The sequence below is a fragment of the Osmerus mordax genome, chromosome 12 (assembly GCF_038355195.1).
Source record: "Osmerus mordax isolate fOsmMor3 chromosome 12, fOsmMor3.pri, whole genome shotgun sequence".
NCBI lineage: Eukaryota > Metazoa > Chordata > Actinopteri > Osmeriformes > Osmeridae > Osmerus > Osmerus mordax.
In genome coordinates this window covers 203,769-222,061 of record NC_090061.1, presented here as the reverse complement: position 1 = coordinate 222,061, position 18,293 = coordinate 203,769, and the positions used below count along the sequence as shown (strand labels likewise).

Sequence of the window (18,293 nt, the reverse complement as noted above, 5' to 3'; positions counted from 1 at the left end):
TTCCATAGAGATCTGCTGTCCAGTGTATATAAATGTTGGTGGTTGGACTGTATCTCCAGTTTGCCCGCACAGCAGGTCACTTGGTGCTACTGTTTGGGGTCATGTGGGATGGAGACTGTAAAACTTAACCCTTGTGCTGCCTTCGGGTCACATGACCCAAAGGTTCATCACGAACCATTGTTGTGTTTACCCAATTTTACCCAATACAAAAACAAATAAAAATAATTTTATTTTAACCTTTGCAATGTGGGGGGTCTGAGACAGCCCAACGGTTAAAAGAAAATGCTTCACTTTGTTTTTGTATGCGGTAAAGTTGTCGCAATACGACGGTGGGTCACAATGACTGATGGGTCAGAATGACCCGAAGATAACACAAGGGTTAAGCAATGCTACGTTGTTCTTTATTGAAGTAAACTGCAGTGTATCAAGACCGCCTTTGTCTGCAGCAGGGGTGTTGTTAGACCCTTTTTACTGGGGCACGTGCCCCAGTATAAATCTGCTGTGCCCCAGTAAAATCTAAAGTTTGAGTTTTAACAATTAACTTTATTCGTCAATGCATTAATTTAGATTGATAATCCTGGAAAAAATAAACACAATATCTCAATCAACGCTTGTAAAATCAAAGCAGTTTAACCGAAAACGCAAACCGATGCATGTCAGCGCGCTCTTCTGAGCTTGCCAAATAGCCACTGCAGCACGCACACAGAAGTCCAGGTGTCGGACTCGGCACACAAGTCAGAATTGATAGGCTAAGAAAACATTACACAACTAAAAGTTTCTAAATGATAGACTTACCAATTATCTTATTTTGACTAAAACATTAAAACAATATTACATGAAGCTGGAAAAAACAGTATTTGCATTCAAATGAATGCGAAAAAAATGTGCACTCTCGCACTAACTATTGATGTCCCTGCCAAAGCTGATATCAAACTTCCTTCCTTGAACTGTGTATATTGGGTTAAGTAAGGGGAGTTTCTATAGCCTAGTAGTGCATTGTGTGCAGCAAGCTTGAAAGAAAAAAAAGGGATATGAATAGGGGCCTGTGCCCCAGTAGAGTTTTATGTCTAACAACGCCCCTGGTCTGCAGGTTAAATAATTGAGCGTGTTGGTAATTTATTATTTCATTAACCTAATATTTACATTTAGCAGACGAACTTATCCAGAGCAACTTACAGTAAGTACAGGGACATGTTAACGACCATTCATTTGAATCAGGTGAGTTTGAGCAGGGAAACGTCTAAAACGTGCAGGACGGGGTACTTGACGACCAGGGTTGAGAACCACTTACCTACATGATGCCACTGATCATACCGGTATAGAACGTTGGGGACCTTTATGGTGAAAGTCAGAACTGGGAGGAATTGTCTGATGTCGGGCTGTGTGATACCAACAATTTTGGCTCGTAGTGGGTGGAATGATTAATTAAAACCTAACGTGTTTTAGTCATTTCAAATTCGGGTTTGTGTCATATGTCTAAGTTGTATCTTGAAGGATTCAAAATCATTGTGTCTATTCCAATATGTAATGATGGTATTCAATGACACAAATCTGTGTTCTAGAAAGAGTGGTCTGGAGTCGCAGAGGTCCGATAATATCAGCATTAATGCAGCAGTTGGAAATCAACAAGTACAGAGCTCTGGGGTTGTCTACGTTTCCATACCCGCAACAGAGTTTTGGGCTGGTTCACAAAGTCCAACTGGCTATCTTTCCCTGCCCCAGCATATCATATACAATGCAATTGAAACACAAGTATCAAAAAAGGGTTGAGCTTGTTCTCTCGTGCATCAGGGAGTTGTTCTTGCCTACGCGTCCCACCTGCTCGGGTGCCGTCTCCACCCGGTTTCAAGGTTGTTTCTGAAAATGAAGAGATAGACACAAAGAACAGCCTGCTTCCCACACCCTGTGTGAGACACCATGTTTAACCCTTGTGCTGCCTTCAGGTCACATGACCCAAAGGTTCATAACGAACCATCGTTGTGTTTACCCAATTTTACCCAATACAAAAACGAATAAAAATAATTTTATTTTAACCTTTGCAATGTGGGGGTACTGAGACAGCCCAACGGTTAAAAGAAAATGCTTCACTTTGTTTTTGTATGCGGTAAAGTTGTCGCAATACGACGGTGGGTCACAACGACTGATGGGTTAAGCCTGAGCACACTTCTCAGATCATAAGACAGAACTTTAATAAGCACAATGCATAACTTTACTAAGCACAATATATTCTTTATTCCCTCTTTTGATCTCTGAAAACACCAGAGATCAATCAACATAGCCTGGACCAACCACCGCCTCCTCGTCCTGGTCAGCCAGCTCCAGCAACGGCATTTGGAACCCCGTCTTTGGGTTCTCCACAGCCGAGACAATGATCTGGTTGCACAGGGACCTGATACACGGGATAGAGCAACAATCATGTTGATATTGATAGCACACTCTTAAGTAAAATAGCGGAAACCTTCTTAGTCCAGTACAATTCTAGTGTGGTCAATCAGTATCACTCTTGACCTAGTCGTAACCCTCTTTTCCGGACTCACATTCGCAAATTTGCAAACGGTTCACTGGCCCTCCTGGCCCTTCTCCACCAACTCCTGCAACGTATGACTGGATTCTGGAGCAGCACAACACATGCTCCAGTGGTACCACGTACTTCCTTTGCCCAGCACCCTTAGGGCGTGCGAGGTTCTCTCGATTACCTTGAATGGTCCTATCCATAAATGTATAACAGGCTTCCCCGAACATCTGATGATGTATTGGGGCAGGTGGGGCAGGGTCTTCAAGGGGAAAGGGGGGGGCAGACCACTCATAGGTCTGATGAGGCATCGGGGCAGATGGGGCAGGGTCTCCAAGGGGAATGGGGCCTTAGAACAGGGGTTAGAGTCCCTGAACACTGTCTATTTGTGTGGAATCAGATTGAGTTGAATAAAAATAGAAAGGAGTGTGGTGTGTTTATTGTGTCTTTTCTTTGTTGCTCCAGGAGCAGGGTTGGAGTGAACTTACAGGAGGGTAGATCTCCAGGAGCAGGGTTGGAGCGAACCTACAGGAGGGTATCTCTCCAGGAGCAGGGTTGGAGCGAACCTACAGGAGGGTATCTCTCCAGCAGCAGGGTTGGAGTGAACCTACAGGAGGGTATCTCTCCAGGAGCAGGGTTGGAGTGAACCTACAGGATGGTATCTCTCCAGGAGCAGGGTTGGAGTGAACTTACAGGAGGGTATCTCTCCAGGAGCAGGGTTGGAGTGAACCTACAGGAGGGTAACTCTCCAGGAGCAGGGTTGGAGTGAACTTACACGAGGGTATCTCTCCAGGAGCAGGGTTGGAGTGAACCTACAGGAGGGTATCTCTCCAGCAGCAGGGTTGGAGTGAACCTACAGGAGGGTAGATCTCTTGCGGTGTCGCTTGATGTGTGTTCTTCCTCCCCCAGGCCTCCCCAGGCGAGGTCAAAGCAGAGAAGAAGTCAGACCAGCATCCACAAGCTAAGAAGCCCACAGTCAAAACAAAAGTCCTGGAGCTTCCAATTGAAAACAGCCCCCAGTGGCAGCTTGCTGAAGACATGCTCAATCTATTTGTAGAGAACGAGGTCGGTAACAACAGACCGGTTACCTCCCATCTTCTCTCAACTTCTTTTCCCTGTGTTGTTGTCAGGGACAGAAGCAGGGTTTGTGGGTATCTGAAGGAGAGGAACGACGCCAAGAACTACTTGGAGGAGTATGTGTACGAGATGAGGGACAGGCTGCACGGGGCGCTGGAGAAATATGTCACTGAGGCTGTGAGTTGTGGGAGCTCTTCCTATGCTTTGCTGCATCTGTGGCTGCCAGGCATGTGACAAAAAACTTTTTTTTCCTTTTTTTTCATCTCTCAGTTGCTGACCAAGTAATGTTTTGCATTTATACAGTCTTTGTACATTTGACAATTTTCAGAGATGATCCTTACAATTATTTGTTACATCTTGTGGATTGATTGTAGGATCGAGATGCGTTGTCATTGAAACTGGAGGACACAGAGAACTGGCTGTATGAAGATGGAGAGGACCAGCCCAAACAGGTTTACATCGACAAACTATCTGAACTCAAGGTAAGCACGCTCCAGGAACCCCCGCAGAGCGCTGGGTCTGCATGGTCCTATTAGCTGGTACTAGTCACAGCACATGCAACACAATGCTAGATGCAATTTCCAGAACATGTTTAGTTTCAATTTAAAACAGTTCAGTATTTTGTAAAAGCTGAATATTCTAGGGTCACCCTCTCTGCTTATAACAGCGAGAGGAGCACTGATTAGTGTTGGGGTTGTCCCCTGGAATGTTCTGGAGAGAACTGCTGAGAGCCCATGTCTAGTATAGCTCCTTCTCTCTGCAGAGGTGTGGTTATACAGTAAATTGTACCTGGTGTTGTGTTTGCAGGGTCTGGGCCAGCCCATCCAGGAACGCCACCAGGAGGCAGAGAAGAGACCCAGGGCGTTCAACGACATGGGCAAACACATCCAGCAGTACCTCAAGATTATTAAAAAACCAAGGTACAACACACAGGGTACAACACACAGGGATGTTAATTTCTAACCACGGATGCCCCCCCCCATCCCCCCCATTTAGTTATGTCTGTTTTTTCATTCAACTAATCTTCATTCCAAGCTTTCCCGAGGGCCACGCTTCTAGTCAGTCCCTCTTTTTCCCCACTTTGACGCCCCTGCTTACATCTTTCATGTGAATTTTGAAGCTCTTTTACTTTACTGTTTCTGACCTGTGTGTCTGTGTGTCCCGCGGGCTGCAGGAGGAGCAGTACGAGTACCTGGAGGAGGCCGAGGTAAGCAGGGTGGACCGGCTGGTGAGCGAGGCCATGGTCTGGATGAACAGCAAGATGAACCAGTAGAGCAAGCAGAGCCTCATACTGGAGCCAGCAGTCAAGGTCAAGGAGATTCAGGCCAAGACCAAGGTGGGTCAAGGAGATTCAGGCCAGGAAGTTGGTTTTACAGATATTACGACTCAGCATCCTTGTCCTGCAAACTAGATCCTCTTTTGTGACCAGAGAGCTGTGTTGTGTCTCCCCCTGCAGGAGCTGTTCTCTGCCTGCAGCCCGGTGCTGAGCCGGCCCAAGCCCAAGGTGGAGCTCCCCAAGGACGACAAGCCGGTGGGCGAGCAGAACGGCTCTGTTAACGGGCAGGGAGACGGAGCCCAGGGGGAAACCCCCATCACAGATGGCAACCCTGCCTCAGAAACCACGGAAAGCAAGCCTGACATGGACCTTGACTAGGCAGGCTACCCCCCACACCCCACCCATCCCCCCTTCCATCCTGTCTCCCCTTCGGATCGAGACGCAGATCATAGTTGTACCAGAGCTAGTGAAGTGTTCCAGTTGGCCTAAATATGGTTTAAATACTGTACTCTGTTGTGTGCCCTCTAAACGTTTGGGTCAATGTCACAATTTGGTTTTAGTAAAGTCACTGAAAATCGGTGTTTGTTTAATTTTTAACTTTATTCCTTATCTTACTGTGTGGTGATTTTCAAAATAACTTCTTCCAAAGAAACCAGTCCTTTTTAGTGTGACAGAATATAAAAAAGACAATTTCTTTGACATCAACATATTGGTTGTTTTGGCCCGTCGCCCCGCCTCTGCCGCTGTGCTGGTCCTCCGTCATGTGATAATAGTTCTCCCGTACCTCGCGCACTCCTTGATATCTTCCTGATTCTGCGAGAAAGACGGGGGTGGATTAGTCGGATGCGGTAACAGGTAGGCTACGTTTAATTAATAGCTTTCCTTTTCACGAAACTGCAAATAGACCTGCCCAACAAAAAGACGCTAGTCCGAATATAACTATAACCATAGACAGTATTTAACCATGGCAAACTTTAAAAAAAAACTGCTGACCGTGCAAAAATAGAATGTTAAGTGTTGACAAATATTACGTCTCCTGAATTGTCGAGTCCCAACCCTTCATGGGTCTAAAGTCTCTTAAGTGTTTGACGAATGCGATCTGTATCTTGTGATAACAGCTTTGTCCTTCGTTAACTTACTTTTAAGTTCATTCAGCACAATGAAGTTGATTATCCTCAGCAACTATGACCAGGCCAGTGAGTGGGCTGCAAAGTACATCAGGAATAAAATCCTTTGCTTCAATCCTGGTCCCGACAGATTGTTCACGTTGGGACTTCCTACTGGTAAGACACACACATTTATTCATTTAGCAGACGATTTTATCCAAAGCGACTTCCACATGCCACCGTGTTGAACACCGAAGCCCTGTAATCAGTGGCGGAGCTAGCAAGTGTTTAATGGGGGGGGGGGGGGGGGTTGGCACATTTATCAACATAGTTGATAGTTGACTGCTGTATTTAGAAAACGTATTTATTCGTCAATCAAATCCCCCCCCCCCCCCAGCCAACTGTGTAGCCCAATGACTATTCTGTTTTTAGTGTCTCTTTCTTCCTACAACAGGCAGTACACCGCTAGGATGCTATAAAAAGCTGATTGAATATTATAAGAATGGAGAAATATCTTTCAAATATGTCAAAACCTTCAACATGGATGAATATGTCGGTATGTGCTTCACCTATTTTTCTGCATAAAACCTTGTTCTTAATACAGATAAATAACAAATTTAGCCAAACTTACCGAGACCAGACTGACTTGGATGAATTGTTATCCAAATCATACAGGACTTCCCAGAGAACACCCTGAAAGTTACCATTCCTTCATGTGGAACAACTTCTTCAAGCATGTAGACATTCGGGCAGAGAACACCCACATCCTGGACGGCAACGCGTGCGACCTGCAGCAGGAGTGTGAGGCCTTCGAGGGGCTGATCACTGCTGCAGGCGGGATTGAGCTGTTCGTCGGAGGTGAGGAGGATGGTCCTTCACAGCCCAACACCAGCCCTGCTCCCCTGGATTCTGTTCAGGCAGTTAGAATAACATTTGTAATTTCTGTTGTTAAAGGCAGTTTCGTGAGCACAATTACACACACATGCGCGCTAGTTATGAGTAAGTAAAGGACATAACAGCACAGTGACATCGTCTGCTATAACGTGTCGCTCCATGTCTAGGCATCGGGCCGGACGGCCACATTGCCTTCAACGAGCCGGGATCCAGTCTGCTATCCCGGACGCGGGTGAAGACCCTGGCCAGCGACACCATCCTGGCCAATGCTCGCTTCTTCGACGGGGACCTGACCAAGGTGCCCACCATGGCTCTGACCGTGGGTGTTGGCACTGTCATGGACGCCAAGGAGGTGAGGCGGGACGCTCTGGCGTGTTCCTCTGACGGGTCAGCCGTTTGTCCCTGACACTGACCACTAACACGCAGTCAGAACTATGCACTTCTGGTCCTTGATTATCCTGCTTTACTTTTTATATGCACTATTTGTTTGTCGCTTTAGATAGAATCGCTCTGCTTTATAAGGGATCTAAAAGCATTCCATCTGTATCATGTGTTAATGTGTGTTTGGCGGCCAGGTGATGATCCTAATCACAGGAGCCCATAAGGCCTTCGCTCTGTACAAGGCCATTGAGGAGGGCGTCAACCACATGTGGACGGTGTCCGCCTTCCAGCAGCACCCGCAGACCGTGTTTGTGTGTGACGAGGACGCCACGCTGGAGCTCAAGGTCAAAACCGTGAAGTACTTCCATGGTGAGAGTTTCACAGCACTCGTGACAACACTAGAAACATGAGAACACCAGATTCTCTGGTGAAAGAGCTATCTTGGTGCTACAAACCCTAAATCTAGATATTTTTTTCTTTCTTTTCAATCTGCTGTAAGAAAATACAGGAGCTTACAATGTTGGAATGAGGATAAATTAGCTTTGGTTTGGAAACAAATTAAATTGAAGACAAGTCTGAAAAGAAAGGAAATGTAAATTTATGGGGACTTGGGGGTGTTTACCACTTCATGTGTTGTTTTTATTCCTAACAGGAATGATGCATGTGCACAACAAACTGGTGGAGCCTCCAGTCTGAGTCAGCTGGGATGCTGCTTTACGTTTCTGTGTCGTTGTCTGTTTTTAGGCCTACTATTGAATGACTGTACTTATATGTTGGTCGATAGTTCCATTGCTGTTTCTTTATGATCACATTAACAAATTATTCAATTTGAAACAACCTTGCTTTTGTAAGTATTTGTCCTTTAAATAAAATTACTTTGATAGTCATTCTTAAGTAATTATGTAATCATTTACATCTCGGTTGATCTTGTTACGTCTTTTGGTGTTGAACCAGTCAGTTGGTCTCAATCGGTCACATGACAGTGCGAGGGAGGAACAACAAGCACTCTCGCCTAGACTTTAGAAGAAGCGATGGCCGACCTGTGCTAGTTTGCTGTCAAGACTACATTTACGCACCCAAGTTGAGAACTAAAGTGATCAATTGAAAGTGATTGAATCTCGGACGTTATGGCAGAGCAAGGCAGCAATGTTCGTTATCAGGAGGTAAGACATTGTTTTTAGTGTTCTCAGCTTGCTCGCTACCTAGCTAGCATGTTATCGCAGTACAACGAAAAAACGGGTTCTGACATGCCAGTAAGTCAGCCAAGCCAAGCAATGGCCCAATTGCAATTATGAATGCAGTGAAGATTTAGCAAACTAGCAACTCACCAAATAGTTTTTCTAGTTTGAAGCCAGCTATAAGAATTATATCGGCTGCTTTGATGCATTATTGAAAATCACTTCGTCACACTGATCGTTCGGTTTGTGTTTTGTTTACAGACTGGGCTAGTGCGTTAGCCCAACTAGCTGCTGTGCTAGGAGGGCCCATTCAGATAACGTCCCACCCAATATTTTCGAGATAGTCAACCGCAGCTGTAGGTATAGGTGTCTGTCCTTTAATTCGTTAAAATGGCCAGATTGTACATGGTAGTCTAAGGTAGATTCTAAACAGGCAAATTCTAAGATCATCTCTTGTCGTTTGTGTTAGTTTCATTGGATGTTAATAAGGGGTGCTCTCGGGAAATTCGTATAGATTTCACTTGATAATAGCCATCTACACGAACCTGGAATGGTACTATCGAGCCAGAGTGGGAATGGTCCATGGGATACGGATCAGTACTTTTGTAGTAATTGGTGTTATTACAAATTATAGACGAGCCCTGCCCTCCAGTAAGTGGTTACCCTGTCCTCTCAAGTAGCGTCAAGTGTATCTTGTCTTCAGTTGTGAAAATGCTTTTATCAAGTAGTGTAAAGTCTTGTCTGTAAGACTGTTCTGCAGTAGTGTAAAGTGTGCTCTGCTGTAGTGAAAGTATGTTCTGTCTGCAGCTGGTGAATGAAGAGGAGCCTGGCGTGTCTTCCCAGGAGGCCGTGGGGCTGGACGCTCCTCCACCCTACAGCAGTGTCACAGCAGCCAACGCAGGTCGGTCCCTCGTCACCTGGGAGGGGCTTGTCAACCAGAAATACTTTTAGATAATCACTAGGAACTATATAACGATTCTTTTAACTTAATATCATGGCAGGGAAAGGTAGTTCTGACACTTAAATAAAGCCATTCAGTAGGTGAGCTCTTAAACCAATCACGTTTGATGGAAGTGTGTCACAAACACTTTCTTGATATGGTCCTAGTCCACCTTTAGACCTCAAGCAACATCATCACTTCATATACCCTGTTAAAGGTTACTCATTTTGACATCCTTAGTTTAGTACTTGGCTGTAAGATAAGGTTTCACTTTAAAAGGGTTCAACAGGACCAATGTTGATCAGTTATATCACCTTTCAAAAACCTGAACCAGAACTCAGACCCTGGCCTTCCAGAAGTTTTTATTACCTGTAGCTCATGCAGCTTCCACTCCTCCACAGCTTTCTTTGACTACAAGGAAGATGGCGGCCGGTTCCCCAACCCCCCGTCCTACAACGTTGCCACCACACTGCCGTCCTACGACGAGGCGGAGCGGTCCAAGGCCGAGGCTGCAGTGCCCCTGGTGCCTGGCAGGGTTACGGTAAAGCTCTACCAGGAACCTCTCGACTCTAGTTTCTGTTCTACTCTCAGGATTCTACTGAAGATTTGTTAGACTTGTAATACTTGTAACACAACGTGGTAGGGTTGGGTCCTGAGGTAATAAGCTGAAATTGTTGTCTTTCTGCAGGAGGAGGACTTTGCTCCCAGGGATGAGTTTGATGATGCTGACCAGCTCCGGATCGGCAACGATGGCATCTTCATGCTCACCTTCTTCAGTACGAGTCCAGAACAAGCCCTACCTAACATATCAACAATATGTTAACATTCTAACACAACATTTACGTTTATGTAACTTCAGATGAAATCCTGTTTTAATGTAATGTGTCACTTGTCCTTGCATTGATGCTTTGTTAGCTGTGACCTGCAGCTGTATAGCTCGGTTGGGCTGTCCTCAATAATGTTGTATGTGGTCACAGCTATTGTGGATTTGAGTTTGTTAGTGAGTGTGATTTGTCGTCTCCCTCCAGTGGCATTCCTCTTCAACTGGATCGGGTTCTTCCTGTCCTTCTGCCTGACCACCTCGGCAGCCGGACGCTATGGGGCCATCTCTGGCTTCGGCCTGTCACTCATCAAATGGGTCCTCATTGTTAGGGTGAGGTGTTACACCTCCATCTTCTCACCATCTAGCCTAACCCTTTGCATAGAAAGTCAATGAAGTTCATAGTTTTAACACCACTTCGGTAATCAGAGTCAAGGAACGGTCTGTTTACCAGACGCAGTGCAACGTAACCACATCTCAGCCAGTGTTGGTGTGGCATGGTTTGTATGTAACGGGTGTCATTATGTTTTCCTCACAGTTCTCCACTTACTTCCCTGGATATTTTGATGGGCAGTACTGGCTGTGGTGGGTGTTCCTGGTTCTGGGTAAGTGTGACGACCAACAGCTGCCTTCCGTCCACAGGATTGTAGAGTACCCTCTACTCAGTGGTGGAGTCTTGAGTCTTTGACATGCAGATCAAGACACTGTACACTGCTTCGGATAAAAGCATCTGCTAGATGAACATATGATTGCAGAAGTAACACATTATGACCTGCTCTGCTCCAGGCTTCATGCTGTTCGTCAGAGGGTTTGTGAACTACTCCAGGGTGCGCAAGCTGGCCGACCCCTCTTACGCCACCCTCCCCCGCACCAGAGTTCTGTTCATCTACTGAAGGTGATGTACCCTGTTAACCACCTACCCTGTTAACCAGAGATGGGAGGTACTTACTTAAGTAGATTTTTTCAGACAACTTTTTGCTTTCACTCAAAAAATAACAATGGTTAAAAAAATGGTTTGAAAAAAAGTTCACAAAAAAATTATTTGAAAGGTAGAAAACATATTTTTGAAAGAAAGTTTCTAAAAGACTCTGCTTTTTGTATTTATGTATTAATATGATGTGAGTTCCAGTTACCAGCATGACACTAAAACATTTAGTTTTAGTTCTTCAACTTTTACCAGAGTCTTTTTAAACATGAGTATCTGTACTTCTACTTGAGTGGAGTATGGGTCCCAGAGCCTCGCAGTGGTTAGATCCTTATATGTTGATTGTTTGCATATTCCTGCCACAGTAAATTCCGTGTTTGTGTAAACCTACATGGTGAATAAACCGGATTCTGATTCTCAACTGAAGAGGGTTTAATCTTACAGATGAGTCATGGTTTATGGCAGGGGTGGGGAACCTTTTTTCTGCCAAGGGCCATTTGGATATTTATAACATAATTCGGGGGCCGTGCAGAATTATCAACTTACAAATTTGCCTGCTATATCTAATCAAACATTTAATTAACTCACCCCTAATGTGATGGCTGGAACTGCTTCTCTTTGGTGAGGTTTGTGATGTTAGCTGGAAGGGCCGGATGCAGCCTGCTTTGACTGGGGGTGCAGTGAACATTCTGGGCGGCGGGTATCACGATTATGGAAAGGGATCGTATTATTTTTCAAATTGCTACCATTTTTTAGACTGCTTATCGATCCGAGTGTTAATCAGGTGCTGAGCCAGGCGTTGTAAACATCCGGGGCTCAGCTCAAACCTAGGACGTATTCTGGGTTTGATTTGATGCTAAAAAGGGAATTCCACACATAATGCAGAGCACGCAAGCGAAATGTTATGGTATGTTGGTACACAACGCTGCGGGCCTCCACAGTCCTCCATATATTAAAATAGTGCTGCTGCCTGGCCGCGACCAATGAATAATGCAGCTAATAATACCCACACAATGCACCTAATAATATGGTGCCTGCAGTGCCATGGGGGGCAGGACTTTCCCCACCCCTGGATTATGGGATGGGTATGGCTTACAGGGTGGAACCCCCATGTATGTTGCTTTGGATAAAAGCGTTGTCATTATTATTATTAATTATTACTACATTATGTACCATTTCCAACGTCATGATTATTACTCTATTTTCATTATTATTATTATTATTTACCAGTTCAGGGTTTCCGCAGAAAATTTGTAGAAAGAAAAAAAGTAAATTTTTTACGCCGTGGTTAAGGCGGCAGGCGTGTGTTGCTTAGGCGGCCGGCCGCCTTAACTGAAAAGTGCTGCGGGAAACCCTGCAGTTCCATGTGAACAAGACTGTTATTGAATAAGCGTGTTTCCTCTTCATGCAGCTGCTGAAAGCCCGGAATCTGAATGATCTCTTGTATGTTGAAAACAAAAACATCAACTCTGCAAAAGTCTGAAACCAAACTCTCATCACACATCCGCTGGAAGACAGCTCAAACATTCAGGAAATAATTGTCACTTTTTTGGGGGGGGGACGGGGGGACCGTATTCATGGATGTTGATAAAGGTGGTAGTTTGTTCAACTGTGTACTCATTAGTGGCAAATGTTGCTATTTACATTTGAAGTTTGTAATACTGGGTGATGCCTTATATCTATTGACGTTGGCATCCCAGCATGCACCTGCCCAACAGTCCTATGTACAGTTGATGGAACACCACCGGTAGCCCACGGGTCAGGGTACACAGTTACTAACATTACCTACACCTTAGAATCACTTCAATGATTGAGTCTGCTATTCATCAATCAGTGCTCTCCACGTAGACATGTACAGAGTATAAAGACCTTATTTTTCATGATTTAGTCATGAACTGATCTCTGTTGCAGGTGACCCTAACCCTGTGGGCTTGAAGTAGTGTTGCCTTGTTGTAGCCAGAAGTGGGCAGTGTTCTTTGCTACATTTATGAGTTTTAATGAGCTCTTCAAGGTCAGTAATGGGAGGTGGTCTGTAGGCATAGTTACGTCTTGAGATGGTGTCTTTTTTTTCCAGGCACAGTAGAACACATTGTTAGAATACAAGTGATGTCTGTGTGCATCTCAATTTATGATTCGTAACCATTGTTTTATTCAGATTCATACTGATTTGTATGAAGGGATCAGAAGATGTTTATTTTTCTTATGTTTTAAATGGATTTACTGTTTGGGGAGGTGGGGAGGAAGTGTGTGTAGAAAAGTAATAATCAAAATATTATCAAAGATTGTTGTAAGCAGGTGCACTTTTAGATCATACCAACTAAACCCTGGGGATTCTTCCTCATAGTCCTGCAGAATCCCAGAAACATCATCCCAAACCATGCAGAAACATCATCCCAAACCATGCAGAAACATCATCCCAAACCATGCAGAAACATCATCCCAAACCATGCAGAAACATCATCCCAAACCATGCAGAAACATGAACTTTACCAATGGGTTAAATTTATTCATTAGCAGTTCACATTCTTAAAGGTTAGTGACAATAACACTCAATAGGCTACTATTACTTTGTCTTGATAATTATGAGTAATGATTTTGGACCCATTAATTGTCGTTATGGATGTTTTCAACTTGTAAAAGCTAGCTGACTGTCCCAACCGGTGGACCTGCCCTGGGTGATGGCCCAGCTGCAGCCAGACCCACACACCCCTAGTCCACACAGTGCTGTTGCATCCTTATGGTTTTGTTATGAGCTGTTTAAAACTGTAAAAAGCTTAATGTCTAATAAATGTAACTTTTAAAGTGTTCATCTGTCTCTTGAGTCCCTCTTCAGATGTTCCTAAAATAATGCTTTCAAGACAACGTACTGTGTGTAAATTGGTAGATTTTATTTGGGTATTATGTAAATCTTCTCTTTTAAGTTTAGTTGCAAAGTGTAGTCTGCCCTTCTACTTGAATGAAGGATGTGTTTTACTTTTGCCATCTCTGCATTTATCTAAATTTACATTTAGTCATTTAGCAGACGCTCTTATCCAGAGCAACTTACAGTAAGTACAGGGACATTCTCCCCGAGGCAAGTAGGGTGAAGTGCCTTGCCCAAGGACACAATGTCATTTGGCACGGCCGGGAATCAAACTGGCAACCTTCAGATTACTAGTCTGCTTCCCTCACCGCTCAGCCACCTGATGATTCATTCATGTATTCATTTGATTAATCATGATTTGATACATTACAGTGAGCAACAGCAGCACATTCATGTTATGAGTAAGCAGCAAATAAAAGTACTGTCAGTAAAAAAACAAGTACTGTGTCAATAAAACAACCAGTAGCGACTGGTCATTAGTGGCAGCCAATCAGACAGCCAATCACATCTGGCGATTCTCTTGACCTGTTGTCAACAGAAGGAACTGCAACACAATTGTTATTTTTATTTCTAGACGATTACTTACTATAATTTATTATCTATGAATATAGCATCTTCCTAAATTGCATATAATTTGTGTAACGATTTTATTTAATGTTCATCGGTCGCTGCTTGAGACTGCGTTCTGCCGATTCGAGTTTGCAGTAGTATTAGAGCCTGTTTAAGGAACGCATATTAGACATTCTCTGGTAGTAGGCTAAGCGTAAATGTGGGGCTAGCCCTTCTCTCACAATTGCAATGTACATTGTACGTGTGAAAGTGTTAACACACATGCTCAGAATTTTTGTGTGATCAATGTAGATCACACGAATTTGATGCCAAGTGGGGCTGGCAGCCGGTACAGCGTCATTTTGTATTTCAGACCTGATTGGCTGTCTGTCTGTCTGGCGCCAACATTAGTCGGCAAGAAGAGCGAGGAGGGTAGATTGTATTACCTTTAGTCATTTAGCAGACGCTTTTATCCAGAGCGATAAGAGCGAGCTTGTTAGCTTCACAAACGCCAGATAACTTGAGAAAATAAATAAAGTGGATTTCATACGCGAGCACCGGTTATATAACCTTATAAACCCTTAATTTGGAGGAGAAACTTGAAGTAAAGCGACTTCGTGCCCATCAGCCACGGGATATGTGTGGAGGCCTGTGGAAACCCGTCGGATGTCGCGGCCGCTCATTGTTGGCTATAAGCCATAAAATATCGAAAATCGTTTCCTGTCAAAATTGAGATTTTTGATGTTTTGTATAGTTAACATCCTAAACTTAATTGTAATTTACAAAACGTATATGATTACTTATGAAAAACAGTTAGATTCAACGGTTTTTGGACATGTTAGCTAGCAAGATTTTCAAGCCATGTCAAATCGAATTTTGAAACGGAGTGGAATCTTTGAATGCAGTTTTCTCCCTTATCACTCTTTGACACAGGTCAACTTTAAAATGATGAAACTTTAGTTGTGATAAAGATATCTGAGTGATTTAAACAGATTTGTATTCAGTAGAGTTGGTAGTTTGTATGAGAGTTTTCCCTTCACATTGTAGTTTCCAAATATGTATAAAACCCAGAAAGTCAAATGTTCACGATGTGAAGGGTTTCCGCAGGCCGCCACACATTGTCATCACTCCAACTGCTGGTATAAGTAACCGCAGGTTTAACGTGGAGTGGTTTTTGAAGAAAAAAGTGTAACGGTTAGCATACCAAAGAAGGCGCCTGTCTCTTCAAGTGAGCCCTCAGCCTTGGTGAGTGAAAACATTTTATCATCCTGCCTTTGTGGTGCTGGTCCGTGCATTGGTCATGCACGGACCAGCACCCCCATTGAAATCAAAAGGCTGTTATGGTAAATCAAAAGGCTGTTATGGTAAGACCGATTATGGTAAGACCGATTATGTTCTATACAGCTAAAACAGCCTGGGGTCAAATTGACACCAAACATAATAGGAGGGTTACATAAACATGCCCTTACACGCTAAATGTCTGTTATTACATGCTATATTAATATAACTTTTAGGGGGTTGATGTGTTAAATAAACACATTAGTGGCAAGAGGGAGTTTTGTAGCTTTACTGGTATGTATCCTATTTTTGAAATTAAATTGACCATGAACTCATTTGTTTACAATCCAATCTACCCAGACCTAGACATGTGCCCTTGTACACCTGTGAGGGGTCATGTTTATGCTCATTAAGGTATATGGACTGTTTTCGAGGTTTTATTACTCACAGAACCAAGCAGCGGTCCGTCTTTGTTCATAGCCAGGTATCTTCCTGCCTCTGTTCCCTTGATCGCCACTACCGCCCGTCCCACAGCCTTCACGCGCAGCACCGCTGCAGACACGGCAGCTATGTCAACAATACTGCCAGGAAATGCAACTGGACACAAATCTCCACTGAAACCTTTGTAATCTCTAAAATTACACTTTCTCTGATAATAGAGACCAATTTACAAGGACAAAGCTATTAGGAGGTAGCCTTGCTCTGCCCTCCTACATAATTCCGCTCAATTTTGATTTTGCTTCTCTACTAGGTCTGGGAATTCGGCACATAAGTCGGTTTTCTCAAATACATTTTTTGTAATCAGCGAACAGAGGGAGTGGCTGAGAACGATGACGTTGATGTTGTGTGCTAGTTTAAGTTGTAGTTCAGTAATGGCAGCGGAGAAAGATGCGAGCGAAGCCATTCATTCGTTCCGTTGTGGCAACGCTGCCGAATATCCAAAAGTTAAAGCCGGAGCAAGAACAATCTTTGCTAAGTTTTGTTGGTGGCCATGATGTTGTGGCCCTCCTCGCCATGGGGTTCTGGAAAAGTTTGATTTTCCAGCTACTGCAGCTAGCTCCGTTACAGTAGTGGTGAAGGAGTTGGCTAAGGCGTACGCTAGCGATTGGTTATGGCAGATCAGAGTGGCTCTGGGCAGATCCAATAGTTTTAAACTTCAACAGAGTACCCGCCTTCAAGGAAGTTAACGCTTGTCAATGGAGCGATCCCAGACCCTCTGGACAAATGGAATGTACTAGGGTCTGGTTAGGACCAGGCTAATTAGGAGGCAATTACATCACTGTTTTCATTCAAGAAACATTCTGGTGCTGCAGAGACCTGTTGCAACATTCACACACATCTCAGACATAACTCAATGAGGAAGTCTGCATTTTATCCATCTATGTATCCATGTATCCCTCTTATTCTTAGTAAGATTAGCCTTCAACTGCTTAACGACAATGATCGTTTACTGAAGTTACATGATCTTTTCAACAAGCTTTATATTTGGGAATATTAAACCATGCGTTATAAATACACCTTGTAACCTTTTATACGCTTCCGATAAGCCTCAAAATTTTAATATTAAGCTCTGAAATTAAGAATTTTCACCAAACAAACATGTAATTACAGACTTCTTACTGTGGATGTCACCAGTCTCTCTGGCCTGTGCCTGTCCCATTGGGAAGAATTTGCAAATGATGTCCGCAATTCATGCAATACAGGCGAGTCAAGGCTCCGTCACACCATAACGTTCTGGTTAACGTTCTCTGAAAGTTCTAATCGTTCAATTTCGAGCGTTCTAGGATGAGGTGGACACATCTGGCGTGTGACTAACGTGTGACTATAACGCATGACTAGCGTGGGACTGACGCATGAGGAGCGTGTAACAGCGACCAAGTAAGACACCCCTGAAAACTATTAGCGTGTGACGACGTGTGACGAAAACGTTTGCTTTCTCAAACGATGAATAACAACCAAGTAACGCGAGGGTAACGACTGACTAACGATAGCCAAACGCGTGCAACGTTAGTCGAACGTCCACAAACGTTCTTCAGCGTTATCCAGAGTTTAAAATTAAACGTTGAAGAACGCTGGTCTCCATGAGAACTTTTGTGCATGTTCAAAACTTTTGTTTTGGACCAGCGTTCTCCGACGATTACCAGCGTCACCAGCGTCCACACAACGCTCTTCTGGCGCTATACCAGCGACCATGGACGATTACCAACGTTTCCTCTAACGCCATAGAACGTTGACCAGAACGTTATGGTGTGACGGGGCCTTCAGGTTTGTGTAATCCTGCAGGTCTATCCCCCGCCTCTCTTGACCGCCCAGCAGTACTTTTATTTCTCCATCCGTCATCTTGTGTGAGTGAGCATGTTACCTAAAGAGCGCGCTATGGAATGTCAGACCAAAATGATGGGTCCAGTATATATGGCCTTTATAGTTACCCGAACAAGCAACAGTAGTGTCACGCAGTCTCTTTATACATAGTTTTAAAGTTCAGAACTGGAGA

The 18,293-nt window shown here is 44.0% G+C and overlaps 3 protein-coding genes across 5 annotated transcripts; all 3 read left to right on the top strand.

Moving 5' to 3' along the window:
• Window positions 1-2,915: 2,915 nt before the first annotated feature.
• On the top strand, window positions 2,916-5,429 carry hspa4b (heat shock protein 4b). The gene is given in 5 exon segments (XM_067248284.1): window positions 2,916-3,766; window positions 3,964-4,071; window positions 4,397-4,540; window positions 4,764-4,925; window positions 5,046-5,429. Coding segments are annotated over 5 exon segments (828 nt in total). The 5' UTR covers window positions 2,916-3,550; the 3' UTR covers window positions 5,244-5,429.
• Window positions 5,430-5,618: 189 nt separating this feature from the next.
• gnpda1 (glucosamine-6-phosphate deaminase 1) lies at window positions 5,619-8,133 on the top strand. 2 transcript variants are annotated; one of them, XM_067248282.1, is made up of 7 exons: window positions 5,619-5,720; window positions 6,012-6,148; window positions 6,426-6,527; window positions 6,647-6,829; window positions 7,033-7,217; window positions 7,441-7,615; window positions 7,899-8,133. In XM_067248282.1, the coding sequence occupies exons 2-7, from the start codon at window positions 6,025-6,027 to the stop codon at window positions 7,940-7,942; spliced, it is 813 nt and encodes a 270-aa protein (XP_067104383.1). In that variant the 5' UTR covers window positions 5,619-5,720; window positions 6,012-6,024; the 3' UTR covers window positions 7,943-8,133. The 2 variants fall into 2 exon arrangements, with proteins under 2 accessions (XP_067104383.1, XP_067104384.1); XM_067248283.1 differs by lacking the exon at window positions 5,619-5,720 and having other exon boundaries at window positions 6,010-6,148; window positions 6,404-6,527.
• Window positions 8,134-8,240: 107 nt separating this feature from the next.
• Window positions 8,241-13,590, top strand: ndfip1 (Nedd4 family interacting protein 1). 2 transcript variants are annotated; one of them, XM_067247696.1, is made up of 8 exons: window positions 8,241-8,409; window positions 9,232-9,325; window positions 9,766-9,905; window positions 10,053-10,140; window positions 10,393-10,517; window positions 10,723-10,789; window positions 10,971-11,079; window positions 13,462-13,590. In XM_067247696.1, the coding sequence occupies exons 1-7, from the start codon at window positions 8,374-8,376 to the stop codon at window positions 11,075-11,077; spliced, it is 657 nt and encodes a 218-aa protein (XP_067103797.1). In that variant the 5' UTR covers window positions 8,241-8,373; the 3' UTR covers window positions 11,078-11,079; window positions 13,462-13,590. The 2 variants fall into 2 exon arrangements, with proteins under 2 accessions (XP_067103797.1, XP_067103796.1); XM_067247695.1 differs by lacking the exon at window positions 13,462-13,590 and adding an exon at window positions 12,521-13,246.
• Window positions 13,591-18,293: the final 4,703 nt, after the last annotated feature.